The 17,353-nt window shown below is 41.5% G+C and overlaps 1 protein-coding gene across 2 annotated transcripts in view; it reads left to right on the top strand.

The window, feature by feature from the left end:
• Positions 1-882: 882 nt before the first annotated feature.
• PPTC7 (protein phosphatase targeting COQ7) overlaps positions 883-17,353 on the top strand; it is a 64,736-nt gene continuing 48,265 nt past the window's right edge. For both annotated transcript variants that reach the window (XM_035016986.1, XM_035016987.1), the window contains exon 1: positions 883-1,395. In XM_035016986.1, coding sequence (XP_034872877.1) covers positions 1,173-1,395 — 223 coding nt within the window. In that variant the 5' untranslated portion in view covers positions 883-1,172. The remainder of the gene's footprint in view (positions 1,396-17,353) is intronic.

Here is a 17,353-nt window from a genome sequence, read left to right as displayed (position 1 = left end):
CAAAGAAGTTTGGGGCCTGGAATTGTTTATCCCCAAATTGGCAGAACCATTTGCAAAGTCTGAAACACTTCTATATGGTATATCTATAGTGGCCATTTCTGTGTCTCCATCACGATCACCCTGTTCACACCCCAGTCTAATAGGGACAGTAATATTTCCTCGAATTTTCTTAATATTATGTAAAAAGGCTCTTCTTTCCAGATTGCCGCCTCTAAACCCTTCCAGTATATAAATTCTGGAGATGTCACTAGAGTTGTGTACTTCAGTTTCCTAATGTATGTACTACAGAGTCATACTACATGACCTGACCCTAGTTTCTTTTGGGTTTTTTCTTTGAAGGGATGGTGGTTTATTTAAAACAATAGCCTTTAAAATATATGGTTAAGGGTGCCTGGGTGGCTCAGTCGGTTAAGCAGCTGCCTTCAGCTCAGGTCATGATCCCAAGGTCCTGGGATCGGGCCCCGTATCGGACTCCCTGCTCCGCGGGAAGCCTGCTTCTCCCTCTCCTACTCCCCCTGCTTGTGTTCCTGCTCTTGCTATATCCCTCTCTCTGTCAAATAAATAAATAAAATCTTTAAAAATAAATAAATAAAATAAAATATATGGTTAAAACAAGGAGGAAACTTTCAAACAGCCCATCTGTAATTTTCAATAACTTAATTTAGGTCCCGCGTGGGGAAATCCTCCTAGGTTTTGGATGCTAAGCCGTGAAGCAGAGACTACAACTCCCAGGAGACATTGCGTCCACACCCTCCGCGCACGCTCGACCTCAGAGACCGCAGAAGGCACCGAGCCCGAGGGGGCGTGACTTGGGCCTGAGAGCGAACCGTGGGCGGGGCTGAGGCGTGGCCATAGAGGGGGCGGTGCTGCCGGCGCGGCCCGGAACACGCTAGTGGAGCGGAAGATGGCGGCGGCAGCGGTGGCTGCAGCTGGGACCCCACTTGGTCTGAAGTGGAGGAGCCGCCGGCTCTGACCTCGCTCTGGCTCCGGTGCGCGCAGCGGAGCGTGTGCGAGGCCCCGCGCGTAGGGCAGGGGCGGCGGCGGCGACTGTGCGCCGCCCTGAGGAGCGCCCCGGCGGCGGCGCTGCTGCGGCTGAGGAGAGAGCCGGCTCTGGGCCTCCGCGTCCTCCTGCTCCCCGGGCCCCCCGCCTCCTCGGGGGGGCGGCGGCGGCGATGTTCTCGGTCCTCTCGTACGGGCGGCTGGTGGCCCGCGCCGTGCTTGGCGGCCTCTCGCAGACCGACCCCAGGGCCGGTGGCGGCGGCAGCGGTGACTACGGGCTGGTGACGGCCGGCTGCGGCTTCGGCAAAGACTTCCGTAAGGGCCTTCTCAAGAAGGGCGCGTGCTACGGGGACGACGCGTGCTTCGTGGCCCGGCACCGCTCGGCAGACGTGCTCGGTGAGTACCCGGCCCGGGTCCTCCCGCCCCAGCCCCGGATCCGCCTCCTGGGGACTCCCCTGCTCGGGGCTTCCCCAGTTCTTCCCCAGTTCCTCCAAGCGGTGAGAGGAGCCCGAGAGCCAGTAGTAGCTGTAGGGAGGGAGCGCTTACTATGTGCCAGGCGCCGTGCCAAGCGCCCGTGGTGCGTTCTCCGTTGGAACAACCCCCATTTTAGAGATGAGGAAACTGAGCCGCAGAGCGGTCGCGTTCTGTGCTCAAGGTCACACAGCCTGACGCTGTGACCAGTTTGTCCGAGTCCAGAACCGCACTGTTAGTCACTTGGCTGTGCCAGTCCCGACGACCTCGTCCCTTCCCCCGGAGACACCTGCAGACTCCTAACCTCGCTCTTGTTCCCTCCCCGCCTCCTCCCTCTGCTTGCCCCGGAGATCTCTAATTCTTCGCGTGCTCCTGACGCACAGCCTGGCCACAGGCTGCGGGATCCAGAGCAGACTGACTGTCCTGAGCCCCAGACAGCCCAGCCGCATTCTTTCGCCGCCTCGATGGTGACCAGATCTCCATCCTTTTCGGAGTCTCGCAGGCGGTGGCGCTGGCCTGGTGAAAAAACACTCGCAGTGCATTCTCCCAAACTGCTCTTGCCCACTTCAGGTCATTCGGGGCGGAAGAGAGTCTCCTTGACCCAAAAGAGAATGGTCGAACCTTCTTCAAACTGCAGCGAAGAGAGCCTTGAGAATTGGTTAAAGCATTTTCAGGCCACAGGTGCTTCCAAAGGCCTGTTCCAGTTATACCTTTGGCTGGGAGACTAGCGTATGAGCTTATAGAAAGGGCTAAATATAATTAACAAGCAATCAGAAAGTTTATCATAATATACGTCTTTGGAGACAATGTGTATGCCATAGAATCATATTGCCATTAAATCTCCTTTAATAAGTAAAGCACTTCCTTTGATATTGAAGGACATGCTGTCATTGAACTTGGGTTCAAATGTCACTTTGGTTTCACCTCTTAGGTGAGGTTGAGTTTTTGACTACTTTAAATTTCATATGCTGAGGCACAGTTTGGCATTGGAACAAATGGTCCTGTAACTCTTTATGACAATAATTATTTTTTAATTTGATCTCAGAATAACTGCCTATTATCTGTTTCTACTACATGTAGTGTTTGTGAACAGGGTTACTGGAAAGGTTGTTCTCAGTTTAATTTATGAATGACCCCATTACCTGTGTTGAAAAAATCATTTAGTGTTTAGACAACACTCTTAAGAGGGTGAGGGAGGATTCAGTAGGTGAAGGAGCTTGTAGATAGAAATCATACCAATTCACTTTGAAGTCAGCTTGACCCTGACTCAGTATCTTTTTTTTTTTAAGATTTTATTTATTTATTCATGAGAGACAGAGGCAGAGGGAGAAGCAGGCTCCCAAGGAGCAGGGAGCCCGATGTGGGACTCGATCCCAGGACTCTGGGATCATGACCTGAGCCGAAGGCAGCCGCTTAACGGACTGAGCCACACAGGCATCCCTGACTCAGTATCTTTTTTAAAGGGCTGTCAATAGCTGTCTTTTCCCATTACATTTAGAAGCTTCGTTTAATGAGTTTGTGACCTGTGCTGCTTTTTCAAATTGGAGTCAGTGCAACAGGATAGGTGATAATGAGCCACTAACGTTCCCCTTACAAATCTGTGTGCTGGCTTTTGTGAAAGATTTGCAATTTGATTGATGATTTGGGGACATTTTAATGAGCTAAATCCCTATGCTTAAGCTTGATTTTAAAATTTGTGAAGGCTACTTTCTTAATGAAGTGGGGTATTTAGAAGGATATGGGGAATTTTGGTCAAACCCATTTTGAAAAAAGTATAAACCTACCATCTTGGCAGAAACCCTGCCAAATTTTGTCCTCAACTTTGCCAGCCTGGCTCTGATATGTGGTTTTGGGTAAGAGCCTCTCAGCTCATTTTCCTCATCTAGACTAGAGGAGGAAGGGAGTGGACTACCTGACGCTTAGGGACTTCTGACCATCGATCATATTTTCTTTTTGTTTTGAAAAAACCTCACGCTTTGTTATTTTGCACCTCAAATAACAGACATTATTTCCTATCGTATTCACATGGGTACCTTCAGTATAGTTCTCCTGTTTTATATTTGGCGCTAAACCAGTGGTTCTTAACTTTCCTTGGTTCATGGCCTCAGGACTTTTGACTGCCCAAGGGCTCTCTACCCACAAAAATGTGCATGGAGACAACATTTTGCATAGGCATTCAGTGACTTCACTGACCCCATGAAGTCCATCTGCATACCACTTAGAGGTCCATCCACAGGGACCAGATTAGGAACCACAGCTCTGTAACCCCTCCAAAAGGAATGCTGCCAGGCATAACCAGACAGGTGTGACCTAGGGGTGGTCTTTGGCCATATTTGACAAAGAGCCATTTTGAGAGAGAGAATAAGTGTGTGTGTGTGTGTGTGTGTGTTTGGTGTACAAATCAGGGGAGACAGGTTCTCTAGGACTGTCCTGTTTTGGAAGAGCTCTTCCAGAAAGCCATCTTGGGGGGCCACCACCTGAAACAACTTCTGAGTAGGCCTCATTTGATCTTTGGCTTCTACAAACCAGTTTGTGTGATGGTGACTTCTGTTTTATTGACACTATCCCATCAGGCAGGTCTGATTACTGCTTGCTATGAAAGAGGTGAGGCATCTCAGCAAGTCCTTAGTAATGCTTTTTCTCTGGAAGTTGGAGTTGTAAACTGAAAAGCATTAAAGGACCATGTTGAATAATGTTATGTTGAACCTCAGTGCTTTGAACCTTCTAGTTCTACAGATAATTCATTTTCTTTGGGTTAATACTGTATTTGTTGCTAAATATATGTACAAGTCACTGTGCTCATCTACAACTCCTTGACTGGAATAAAAGCTGTTTATTTCTTTTTGTATTAGAAAGAGAAAGCTGTTTTATTTCTTTAATTTAGAATTGATCTGTTCTATTAGTATGCAGTGACTAAAAGTACTTGGTGCTTTACAGCATTTTTGTAGAGTCCCCACTGGATTTCTTTTAGGAAAAACCAACTATGGTGGGTGTGGTGAGACATAGGAACCACTCCTATCCCCTGGAAAATTGGCAAAGGTGCTTTCTCTTTATTAGGTCCAACAGGAGTAAACCAATACCAGCAGGAGCTGTGTGCACTTTTCCTTTTTCTTCTTCGTTGTGGCTAATCCTGAGTTCTCTCATTACTCTATATGGCATGGATGCCTAAGTACACAAAAATATGAGAGCTGTCCAGTGTGTAATTGCTAGGCCTCCTACAGCTGTAAGCTGCTTAACAATAGAATCAAAGACTGGTGAGAGTTGTAAGACTTAGAAACCTTGGAGTCCAGTGGGAAAATGGAGGCCTACAGAGGGTCGAATGATTTTGCTAAGGTTATTCTACTAGTTAATGGCAGAACTAGGACTAGCACCAAGACTGCCCATTACAGTCCACTTTCTGTTGCTTCACTAGGTAAGTTTTCTTGGTAACATGGGTGAATTCAAAACCAGTCTCTTCAGGTACAGTTGATCCTTCTAATGTTTTTCCTGCTTAAGGGTATATGTGTGTGTGTGTTTACAACTTCTGTATCCACAGTATGACTCATAATTAAAATGCAACAAAAGCTCCTCTGCATACTAAACCACAGTTTACTGAAACCACTTCTTTAAGAAATGGCAGCATGGTCTATGCCATATAAAATCTGACCTCTGAATAGAGTTGTAAAGTAATTCTTATAAAACTGCCAGATGTTTATTGAAGCTTGATTTAACTTGAAACCTTAAAGAGAAATGAAAACAATTTCATATTCTAGCCTTTGGATATGATTTTGATTGTGGCCAGGATTTTTGAAGTGTTTTTGTGAGTCAGTCGTTAAGCGTCTGCCTTCGGCTCATGTCATGATCCCAGGGTCCTGGGATCAAGTCCTGCATCGGGCTCCCCGCTTTGCGGGAAGCCTGCTTCTCCCTCTCCCACTCTCCCTGCTTGTGTTCCCTCTCTCGCTGTCTCTCTCCCTGTTAAAAAATAAATGAAATCTTAAAAAAAAAAAAAAGGATTGTCAATTTTTTTTAAGATTTTATTTATTTATTTGAGAGAGAGAGAACGAGAGAGAGAGCACATGAAAGGGGGGAGGGTCAGAGGGAGAAGCAGACTCCCTGCCGAGCAGGGAACCCGATGCGGGACTCGATCCAGACACTCCAGGATCATGACCTGAGCCGAAGGCAGTCGCTTAACCAACTGAGCCACCCAGGTGCCCAAAGTAATGTCAATCTTAAAAGTAGTTGTCTTAAGCTATAAGGATTACGTGAACAATATAAGGATCAAAAGTTTATTTAGGAAGTGAATAGATTAGGTAGAATTTTATGTTTTCCAACAGTCATGATAATTTTAATATATTTGGTAGAAGCTCGGTATCTGAAAGTGAGTTATCCTTTTAATAACAAAGTAGTCACATTGGGAGAGTGTGCATGTGTGCTAATTTAAGCCTTTGAAGAAGTCATCTTTGGAATTTCCCTCAGTTAGATTTTAAGCTGTGTCAGGAAACTAGTCTTATTATATAGTCATAATTTTCTGAAAGTCAAATTTTAGCCTGATCTACCTCTTGACAGCAGACATGACCCTGGTTGAGTTTTTAAAAATTGAAATATAGAATTCATCTGTCATAACGTTTACCTTTTAAAGTAAAAAAAAAAAAAAAAAAAGGTGGCATTTAGTACATTCACAGGGTTGTGCAACCACCACCACTGACTAGTTCCAGAGCACATTCATCACCACAAAAGAAACCTCTGTGCATTAGCAGTCACTCCCCAGTCTCCCCTCCCTCAACCCCTGGCAACAGAAAGTATAGGCTGACTATAGATTGGCCTCTTTTGGACATTTCATATAAATGGAATCACACAAAATGTGGTCTTTTGTATCTGGCTTTTTTCACTTAGTGTATTTTAAGGTCCACCCACATTGTAGTTTGTATCAGTGCTTTGTTCCTTTTTATGGCTGAATAATATTCCATTGTATGGATATACCACATTTTGTTTATCCATTCATTTATAAATGGACATTGGGTTGTTTCCACTTTTTAGCTGTTGTGAATAGTGCTGCTGTGACACATCCATGTACAGGCTTTTGTGTGAACATTTATTTTTCATTCTCTTGGGTATATACCTAAAAATGGAATTGTTGGGTCTTACTATAGCTATAACTTTATGAGGAATATAGTTGTTTTTTATATAATTATTTTTATATACTTATTATTTTATCCAAAGGAAATATTTTTTAAAAGGCAACAATCAAATCTAAGTTCTAAGGTTAATCAGTACTTTTTTAATTTTTAAAGATTTTATTTGTCAGGAAAAGAGAGAGAGCGCTAGCGAGCAAGGCGTCAGGCAGAGGCAGAAGCAGTCTCCCTGCTGAGCAAGGAGCCTGATGCTTGACTCTATACCAGGACCCTGGGATCATGACCCGAGCCGAAGGCAGGTGTTTAACCAACTGCGCCACCCGGGTGTCCCTAATCAGTACTTTATGCCTGATTTCATAATCTATGTGCTTTCAAGAGAAAATTGTGGAATATTAAGGAAATGGAGAGTTGTGGATTCAGTAAAAGAGCTTTCTAGGACTCATGGAAACAGCAAGGCTTAAGAAGCCACTGACCAGGGGCGCCTGGGTGGCTCAGTTGTTAAGCATCTGCCTTCGGCTCAGGTCCCAGGGTCCTGGGATTGAGCCCCGCATCGGGCTCCCTGCTCGGCAGGAAGCCTGCTTCTTGCTCTCCCACTCCCCCTGCTTGTGTTCCTGCTCTCGCTATCTCTCTCTGTGTCAAATAAATAAATAAAATCTTAAAAAAAAAAAAAATTGTAGCAGAAGGTAAGATGCATGTATTGGTTGTGGTGGGGTTTTTTGCAGGCAGAAGGGGCTGGATTGGAGGAGGCTGTTCCCTGAACTTCAGCACTGCTTTATGAAACTGGGCAATACATAACTTGAATAGCTCCAACAGTATCCAAATGGAGTTTGTACTCAGGTGACTCAAGAAGCACTATACCCAGGCCACAGTATTTGACTTACAGCCATGTCCTTTGAGTAAACGCTTATGTCAAGTTCAAGCTAAATGTCAAATGCATTTTATGTAGGTCCCTGTGCCTTTTAGAGAGGCCTTACTTGGGACTTCGGGTTCAGAATTTTCAGGAAAATGCTTTAGAAAAGTAACATTAGTATTTCCTTCCTGAAATTTGACTTTTCAAATGAGAAGTTCTAGTTAGTTTAAAACAGTGTGCCTTGTGGATTTGCCTTTCAAAATTAGTGTTAACTTTTGGTCTCATTTTAAGAAGTGGTGCCCTGGATCCTAATTTTTGTCATTAGTAATAAAATTTAGTCATCTGTCTTGTTTGGGAGTTGTCAAAAATTTTAAAAATACAGTAGTTTTCTATTTCCTTGAGAGCTAAAATCATTTGTTTCCTATTAAACAATACACACAATTTATAAAATTGCATCATAAATCAAGACTTTTTGCAAAAACTGACTCACTGCAGAGGGCATTGGACTGATAACACTTAATCAGTTAAACTTGATTTGGCAAGTGGCATAGCTCTTTCAATTTATTTTAAAATTTTGAGGAAAAAAAGATGCTCAGTTCTTTTGAATAAGATCCCAAATAGGATTTTGGGTGGATTGAGAGGTGGGGGTACAAAGCTTTTCCTTAAAGAGTGAAAGTACTTCACTCTATTTTTCCTAAGCATTATTTAGTATTTTGACACAAAATATGATTCATCTTATCAGAGCTTTATATATAGTGATTTAGATTTAACAGCATGTTTTTGTGTTTTACATTATTTAATCTTTTAACTATGAATAGCTGCTCTTATCTCCACTTAATCTGCATCTGTTTCCTTATCTATAAAGTTTTTTTTTTTTTTTAGAATTTATTTATTTATTTGACAGAGAGAAACACAGCCTGAGAGGGAACAAAAGCAAGGGGAGTGGGAGAGGGAGAAGCAGGCTTCCCGTGGAGCAAGAAGCCTGATGAGGGACTCATCCCAGAACCCTGGGATCATGACCTGAGCCGAAGGCAGACGCTTAACAACTGAGCCACCCAGGCGCCCTCCTTATCTATAAATTTGACTCATCAATAAGGTCGATACAGCTAGTATCATAGCTGGGACTTGGACCTAAGTTTCCTGCTTGTGTGTCTAGTGCTTTTAAGTAAATGCTTTTGTTTTGTGCTTATAAAAATAACACATGTTCAGAAAAGCACAGTATAAGACACCTGTAACTCATAACTAAACTATAGTCAGTGGTTTCCTCCAGCTTTTGTATACACACAATTGTATGTATACGTACTATTAAATAAAATTGAGCTTATATATATATATATATAGTCTGCTTTGTAATGTTATTTTTATGTAATGTAAACTGAGCATATTTCCATGCATCACTGCATCGTATTTTTTCTGCACGTATAGCCCATAATTTGTTTAATAACCAGTTCTCTTATTTTTAGTTATTTAGATTATTTCCAGTTTTTTTTTTTAAGATTTTATTTTTTTTTAAGTCTTACTTATTTAAGTAATCTCTACACCAGCGTGGAGCTCGAACTCACAACCCCAAGATCAATTGCATGCTTTACCAACTGAGCCAGCCAGGCGCCCCAATTTCCAGTTTTCTGTTTTGAGTAAGATTAGAGTGAATGAGTATCTCAGCATCTGAATATTTCCTTAGGATAAATTCCTTGAAGAGTTCTTGAGTCAAAGGCTATGAACATTTGCAAGCCCTCTGATATAAATATTAGCATGGGTCCCTCCAGAAAGGTTACGCTAATTTATACGTTTCCAGTTGTTATGAAATTGCTCTCATCAATAAGCTTATTGTTGATCTTGAGTCTGTCACATTTAACAGTTTATAAATTTACCAGGTTCTTAAATAGCTGTTTTTGTGGTGAGTAAGTTTGGTGAATAGTTCTAGAATTGATTGGATTGTTGGTATGAATCCCACGGACTACAAAATGACTGCAAAAACTTTGCCAGAGACTACAAAAGTGACTTACTACAAAGAGTGCTTTCTGTTGAAAGACCCAGTATTATTTTGATTCAGGCCAATTCCAACACGTTTTTGTACCGATTTTTCTTTTACTCATTAACAGACTATTTTGAAAAGGAAGGGAATTTCTTTGTGTGTATGTGTGTACTGCTTTGACTGTACATTCTGATTTTTCAAGGATCCTATTATCCAGGTTTTTTGACTTATCAGAATTAGTCTATGCTGTCATTTGATGTAGATGAAAACGAATAGCTGTGCTGAATGAAACAAAAAGTGCTTCTGTTTTCACATCAACGTTTGGATAGCAGTTTTGGATAAGAAAATAGATGTGAGTTATTTGCATAAGAGCTAGAAAACTGTTCATGGCCTCTAAGTTAACCACTAATTGGTAATATGGTCATCAATGTTTCTATGAAATGAAGTCTAAACAAGGATGTTTTATGCATGCATTTTTTTAAAGATTTTATTTATTTATTAGAGAGAGAGAGACCACAAGCAGGAGCGGCAGGCAGAGGGAGAAGCAGGCTCCCCACTGAGCAAGGAGCCTGATGTGGGGCTCGATCCCAGGACCCTGGGATCATGACCTGAGCTGAAGGCAGGTGCTTAACCGATTGAGCCACCCAGGCATCCCTGCACACATTATTTTTAAGAATTCACTTCTCTTGGTTCTTGAGCAGCAACTTCGATCTTATCATTGCTTTTCTTGTTCGTGTATGCTAAATTCACCAGTCAGTGGTCTTTGGATAACAAAGTTAGGGTGTTTTGTGAATACATTCCACATACACATATTTATTTACAGATCATCTGAATTCAGTGAAGTAAATTAATACTAGTCCATAACCATCTTTTATTCTTTTATCAGAATTTCAAATTGAAAAATGGTTGGCTGGACTTTTTGTTAGTTAGGCTTAGTTTAATTAGACTTTAGCTTAAAGAAGAAGCATATTCTCCCAACATTTTAGGTGGTTAAAACCAAAGTAAAAGGACATGGGGCAGTATTATTACTCTCTGAATCATTATTGAAACTTCTCTGAAAACATGTATGTGTTGGTGTAATAAGGAGAAAGGAAAATTTGGGAAGGCTGAGATGGAGCCTTTGCTTCAAAACTAGTTCATGTAATAAATGTAATGTTGTATGTGAAAAATAAAGCATAGCTGTATGTTAACCTTTATTTTATAGTTTCTAAAACAGTTTCCCTTTTCTTGCAGTACGACTTAGAATCCCAGAATCTTCGATCTTAGAAAAAGGAATTCTTGAGAGAATTTGCCCCCCTGCCCCTTATTTCACAGATGAGAAAACTAAAGCTTAGAGAAGTGATTTGGCCAGTATCCTACAACCAGTTAGTGGCAAAGTAAGCTGGCTGTGGTATCATCCCCTGACTCCTTTTCTGGGTTCTTTCCATCAAACTTTCTTATAACGGTCTGTGAGAGGAGCATCTTGTAGCTAGCTCCAACCCAGGGCACAACATCTTGTGCAACTCTAAGATGAACTCTTTTTGGAGTTCTCAGATGAAAGTTTGTACACCAGCGTGTTGGTATTCTAACTTTTCAGTACAGTCAACTGAATTTATTGTTTACTGGTTGTTTCCTGTAAGTCCCTGACAGGTGCTGTGAAGAAGACCAAGAACAAGAGAGACTTCAGCTCTGAAGTCTGGCAGGGAAGGCCACAGGAACAGTATAACAAATACACACACATTAGGTGTTGTGGAAGCATGGAGTCAGGTCTCGATAGATGGGTTTTTCAGTAATTGAGGCAAGTGAGAGGAATGGTAAAGCTCTCCAGATTGAGGGATCAGCAGACACAGAAGATTGTCTTCAAACTACGGCTGTTTTGTGGCTAGAGAGTAGTTTGGGCTGGCTGAGTGGGTTTGGAAGGGCAGTTGAGAATTGTTAGAAAATAGGTTGAGACCAAACTGTTGAAGGTCACAATTGCCATATTAAATAACTGGGTTCCATTTGGGGGGGGGGGCGGTCAGGAAGCTATAGAAGATGTTGTTGCCTTTGTTTTGCATTTGGTTTGGTGGTTTTTGAAGAGGCAACACGTTCAAATGGTACAAAATTCAAAAGGTATTCTAAATTTAAAAGGGTACAAAGTGAAAAGTTTCTCTCTTCTAGCTGCAAAGTTCCTTTCCCAGAAGGAACTAATGTTATCAGTTTCTGGTGTATCCTTCCAGAGAATTGTTTTTAAAAAGATTTTATTTATTTATTTGACAGAGCACAAGCAGGGGGAGCAGCAAGCAGAGGGAGAGAAAGAGAAGCAGGCTTCCCCACTGAGCAGAGAGCCCGATGTGGGGCTTGATCCCAGGACCCCAGGATCATGACCTGAGCTGAAGGCAGACGCTTAACCAACTGAGCAGCCACGCAGGCGCCGCCCCCCCCAGAATGTTTTTACATATACAAGTAGGAATGTATATACGTGGAAGGTATTTGAAGAGCAACATGGACATAGCAATCTTATAAAAAGCAAAAAAGAAAGAAAGAAGAAAATGATACAGAGTGTAATGGGAGAATAGGAAAGCAAAAGACCAGTTAGGGAGCTACTGAAATAGTCTGAACTAGAAAAGGCTTTAACTAGGACAGTTCAAAGTAGTCTGGCTTCAGAAACATTGCAGACATATCAATAGGACTTAGTGATAATTGGACGAAGAGGGTGAAAGAGAAAAGAGGACTTGAAGTTGATTTTGAGGTTTTGCATCTGGAAGCCTCCTTAAGTTTCTAGTCTACAAGTGTGGGTGGGTTGGGCTGCCATTAACCAGGTTAGGATATGCAAGAGAGGATTGAATTTGGGGATGGAAAACAGGATTGCTTGGTGGGAGAGGCATTTCAGAGGTGGAATCATCTGGCTCATGGAATGCTTAAGTCCAGCTGGCCTTTACTGAGTTCTCAGTGTTCCAGCAATGATTCTCATTAGAATTACCTGTGCAGTTAGGAGGCCCAGGCCCATCCTAGACAAACTGACTCAGGAGGTGGGGCTTGGGTAATCTCGGTGTGCAGCAAGAACTGAGAACTTTTGTGCCAGGTACTAGGCCAACACCCAGAGATGAAAAAGATGGTTGGTTAGCAATGGAAAGAGACTCAGCCCTGAAGGGGAGTTACAATACAGAGAGGGAGAAAGGAGACAGGAAAGCTGTGATAGAGGTGCTGCAATTATTGTTATTACCTAAGGAAATGGTTTAGACCAATTTATCACTAGTTGTTATAAGATTTTTCCATTTAAAATAAGGAATATCTTGGGGCACCTGGGTGGCTCAGTCATTAAGTGTCTGCCTTGGGCTCAAGTCATGATCCCAGAGTCCTGGGAACAAGCCCCGCATCGGGCTCCCTGCTCCGAGGGAAGCCTACTTCTCCCTCTCCAACTCCCTCTGCTTGTGTTCCCTCTCTCGCTGTCTCTCTCTCTCTCAAATAAATAAATAAAATCTTTTTAAAAAAATAAATAAAATAAGGAATATCTAAGTCTGAACCCTGGCACATAGTAGGCAGCAGGCACTTAAGAGATATTTGTTAAATAAGGTTATTTCAGAGCCACTTCTGGAAAAAGAAAACTAATTTCTTCAAAGTGCAGGTGGATCTGTTTCTCCTTTTTTAGAGACATAAGTTTGTTTCTTAGTTACTGTTAAATGTTTAATGAGATATTGAATGGTGGTGGATGTGTGATGGGAAAACCTGAATGGACCACTCATCTTTTATACATTATCTGTGAGTGGGAATTGTCTTTTGGTTGTGACCACAGATACAAACACTAATCAAAGATTGTTTTTTCTGATTGCTACAGGCTAGGCTATTCTATATGCTGTTATTTAGTCCTTCTGAAAGAGAGGCATAACTCTCTTATTGCATGTTGACTGGGAGCTGAGCATTGTGGCAGGTACTCTTTAATACATTATCCCTGTTCATCACATCAGTCCTGTGATATCCGTTACTATACCCATTTACAGATGAAGATACTAAGGCTCAGAGAGCTACCCAAGGACACCCTTGGTACACTTAACTCTAGTCCTGGAGCTGCAGTTTGAACCCCGATCTGACTCCAAAGCCTGTGCCCTTACCTAGTGTGTATACACTGCTTTTCAAGTCAAATGATCATTTAAAACTTTGTTTTACTGAAGTGATCTTTATTGAGTCTGAATAGTACTTTGATATGAGCTATTCCTAGGCTAACAGTTGAGCAAAGCCCCCTTCATTAAAGCAAATAAAGGCCTCAGTTGAACTAGTTCAGTGGGCCACAGGAACTTGGGTGACTTCAGGCCAGCCCTTTACTCCTTTATGCCTGAACTCCTGCAGTGCGTTTGGGCTGATTGCTGGCAGGAATGTAATAGGCATTTACCTGGAGGTCAGGTTTCTCTGCTCTTAGAGCTTAACCTCACCTTTATTACTGCACTTTATCCATATTAGTCAGAATCTTAGGGAACTGCCCAAATTAATTCTATCCTCAACCTCCTCCCTCGTGACTCGTGTTTTCATCATTCAAGGCTCATATGAGGCACTTCTATTCTCCATGAATACTTTTCCTGATTCCTTTAGCTACATGTAATCTGATCTTGCTTTAGTTTTTATTGGTGCATATTTATTTTGTTACAGCCATTTATCATAAACTTCTCCAAACCCCTCTCCCCTGCCATAGTCATTACCACTTGATTTTAAGCTTCGTGGGCAGGAAATCTTTTATTACATGTAAATCCCTTTAGCTGCTTTTCGCTACAGTGTCATGTATATAGAAGAGGTTCAATAAACTGTGTTGAATAACTTTAATATTTAGTGTAAGTGTAAAATGTAGCTCTAACTGGATTTATATAGTTTTTGTAATCCCTCCGAGAAAGGTAATATACATACTCATTATTGGAAAATGTGGAAAGTAAAAAGAAGAAAAAACAATTACTGGTCCTACCACTCAAAGATCATTACTTAATTAAACAGCATGTAGGAAAAAAATATAGTTAGTGTTTAGAAATTAAGGGACAGTTCTCCACTTGGCAGGCTAACTCAGAGGAAATTATGTTCTCATTTTTTTAAAAAAGAGTGTTTGTGTAAGGGCTACATGTGACTCTTGACCTCTCCCAGAGGGTGGTATTTCAGTAAAGGCCAGCTCTTATTTTTATAGAGGGGTGAGAAAACCAGGGAGGTAAATAGTAACCTCTTTGAGGTTAGGTCAAAGATATATAGCTTAGGGGCGCCTGGGTGGCTCAGTTGGTTAAGTGACTGTCTTCAGCTCAGGTCATGATCCTGGAGGCCTGGGATCGAGTCCTGCATCGGGCTCCCTGCTCAGCAGGGAGTCTACTTCTCCCTCTGACCCTCCCCCCTCTCATGCTCTCTCTCTATCTCATTCTCTCTCAAATAAATAAATAAAATCTTTTAAAAAAAAGGATATATAGCTTAATTGTCATAAATATTAGATTAACCTTTAAGACCAGAATTCTAGATCTAATCTTATAAATTATAAACAGAAGGAAAAATTCTCTCTTAGCCTAAAGGGCTAGTACAAGTAGGCACACATCAGATAGCTAGACTTTAATTGCTGTTATTTTCTTATTTAAATGTTAAATTATTAGGTGTTATATAACATTTTCTCATATCTAGAAACTAACAGGAGTCTCAGCTTTAACAGAAGCCTTTAATTCTTTTTTTTTTTTAAGATTTTATTTATTTATTTGAGAGAGAGTGAGAGAGAGAAAGAGCACAAGAGGGGGGAGCGGGAGAGGGAGAAGCAGACTCCCTGCTGAGCAGGTAGCCTGATGCGGGACTTGATCCTGGGACTCCAGGATCATGACCTGAGCCGAAGGCAGTCGCTTAACCAACTGAGCCACCCAGGAGCCCCAGAAGCCTTTAATTCTATAACACACTAAGGGCCCTGCCCATACTGTCCATAGTTCACAGTAAGTGTGAGCCCGTGATCTGCCTGTTGCTTTCTTCTGTTCAGAAAGCATTGCTAACAGCATTTAGCATTTGGGGAAGATACTGTTGCAGCTCAAAAGGAGTGAAATGACCTTTTCTGTGACTTCACCTTCAGTTTGTGTGGTGAGAAGGTAATTCCTACCCAAGTCTATAAGGTACCCAAGGTCCCCAGGCCACATTGAGCCACATGTTCCACATTAAGTGTTTGGTATTTAAACAGATGAGCTAAAGTTAGAGGAAGAATATTTTATTTTAAAAAGGTTGGCTTTGGGGGCACCTGGGTGGCTTAGTCAGTTAAGCGTCTGACTCTTGGTTTGGGCTCAGGTCATGACCTTGGGGTCGTGAGATCAAGCCCCGCATTGGGCTCTGTGCTTAGTGTGGAGTCTGCTTGGGATTCTTTCCTCCTCCCCTCTCTACTCCTCCTGCTCAGTCTTGCTCACTCTATCTCTCTAAAATAAAATAAATAAAATCTTTAAAAAAAAAAAAAAGTTTGAGTTTCTTTGCCTTCACACTGTCATTTCCTTAACCTCTTTTCAGCATTTTTCACTGCTTTTTTAAGGCAAAGCAACTGCCCAGAATAGTCTGGAATTTACCATCTCTAGATAATGAAGTATTCTGGGCAGTAGGTTTGAGGGTGTGTATGTGTATACATTTTAATTTGAGTAATTATGAAGTAATTTTGTGTTTACTAAACTAGAAAGGAATAGCTATTTTGTTTGGAATTCTAAAACATAAAATGGACCGTTTATTCCTGCATTGGAGTCCTTATTTGAGTTTTGTTAACTGCCTCAGACAGTTCCATTTCTTTAGCAGAATTTGAGTTTTGCTTATAGGTTCCACTTTCGCACATTTTATTACGGGGTTGAACCTTTCTTCCTTTCCATTCTTTCAGCTTTGTTGCCTCAGCTTTTGAATTAGCTGTTCAGCCTAGAGATCTTGAGTTCTTAATGTAGAGTTGGTCTCTGGAGATTCAGAAGAAGCAGGTTTCATTGTGATTAATGCAGAGTGGTTGCTTTGGGGAAACTTTTTGCAAAGGGAATATATCACTTGCTTGTTAAAGCAGGAAGAACATCACAATCTATATTATTTCACCTCTAGAGAAGTGAAAGGACTGTTAGTCAAAGCAAATTGTACTTTTCTGAATAACTCAGCTGTTGAATTTTTTTTCCAGTAATCCTGCTTTTTGTTCTCTTTGGGATAATTATTTGCAGATACAACATTTCACAGTCCTGAATCACAAGGGAGTGTTCTTAATGCCCAAATTGTTGAGGCTTCAGCAATGTTGATACAAATATGATCTGTTCTATTTGATAGATATTGAGTTTATACTGTGATCTCATTTTTCTTTAGTTATAATGCTTCATGTTGTGATATCTCTAGACAAATAAGGTTGGCTTTGTGAACACTAGATTATAGTATTTGAAGAAGAACCTCTTCATCTGAAAAGAAGTTGGCTGTAGCACTGCAATAAATACCGCATAGCCAGTGCCTCATTAGATGAATACTTGCTGCAGAAAGTGTAAAACCAGATATCTTTATCCCTTCTTATTCAACTGTTGCGATCCAGCCAGATCCTTACTCAGTTTCTCTTCTGGAATTTCACTGCACTATCAAGTACCCATCTTAGTAGATAGGAGATGTTTCACTGACGGAAAAACAATCCCTGTAGAACTGTCTTGCTTCATTAGAGTGTGAGGCTCAATGTAAAATGCCTTGAGATCATCAAAGATGCAAGAAATAAAACTATTACCTTTGGGTACTATTTAATATTAGAAATTCTGCCAGTCTAGTTTTGGATAAAATAAAATTGCCAATTTTTTTTCACTGATACTTATATTAAAATTGAAATTTAGTATTCTCTAGGCATCACTATCTTCTGGAAAATGTTTGCTTTGTAACTAATTGCATGTCAATCTGAAGATGATTGTAGTAGAAGGGCTTAAGAATGGCAGCCTCATGCTCGTGGCTGTTAATAGGAGGACAATGCTAGAGAGACACAGGCTTAGTTCAAAGTCTTTTTCAGGGTGAGCCTTT

Source organism: Mirounga leonina, unplaced genomic scaffold (genome assembly GCF_011800145.1).
Source record: "Mirounga leonina isolate KUSES-001 unplaced genomic scaffold, KU_Mleo_1.0 Mir_171, whole genome shotgun sequence".
In the NCBI taxonomy this organism is placed as follows: Eukaryota; Metazoa; Chordata; class Mammalia; order Carnivora; family Phocidae; genus Mirounga; species Mirounga leonina.
This window is presented reverse-complemented; position numbering and strand designations above follow the sequence as displayed.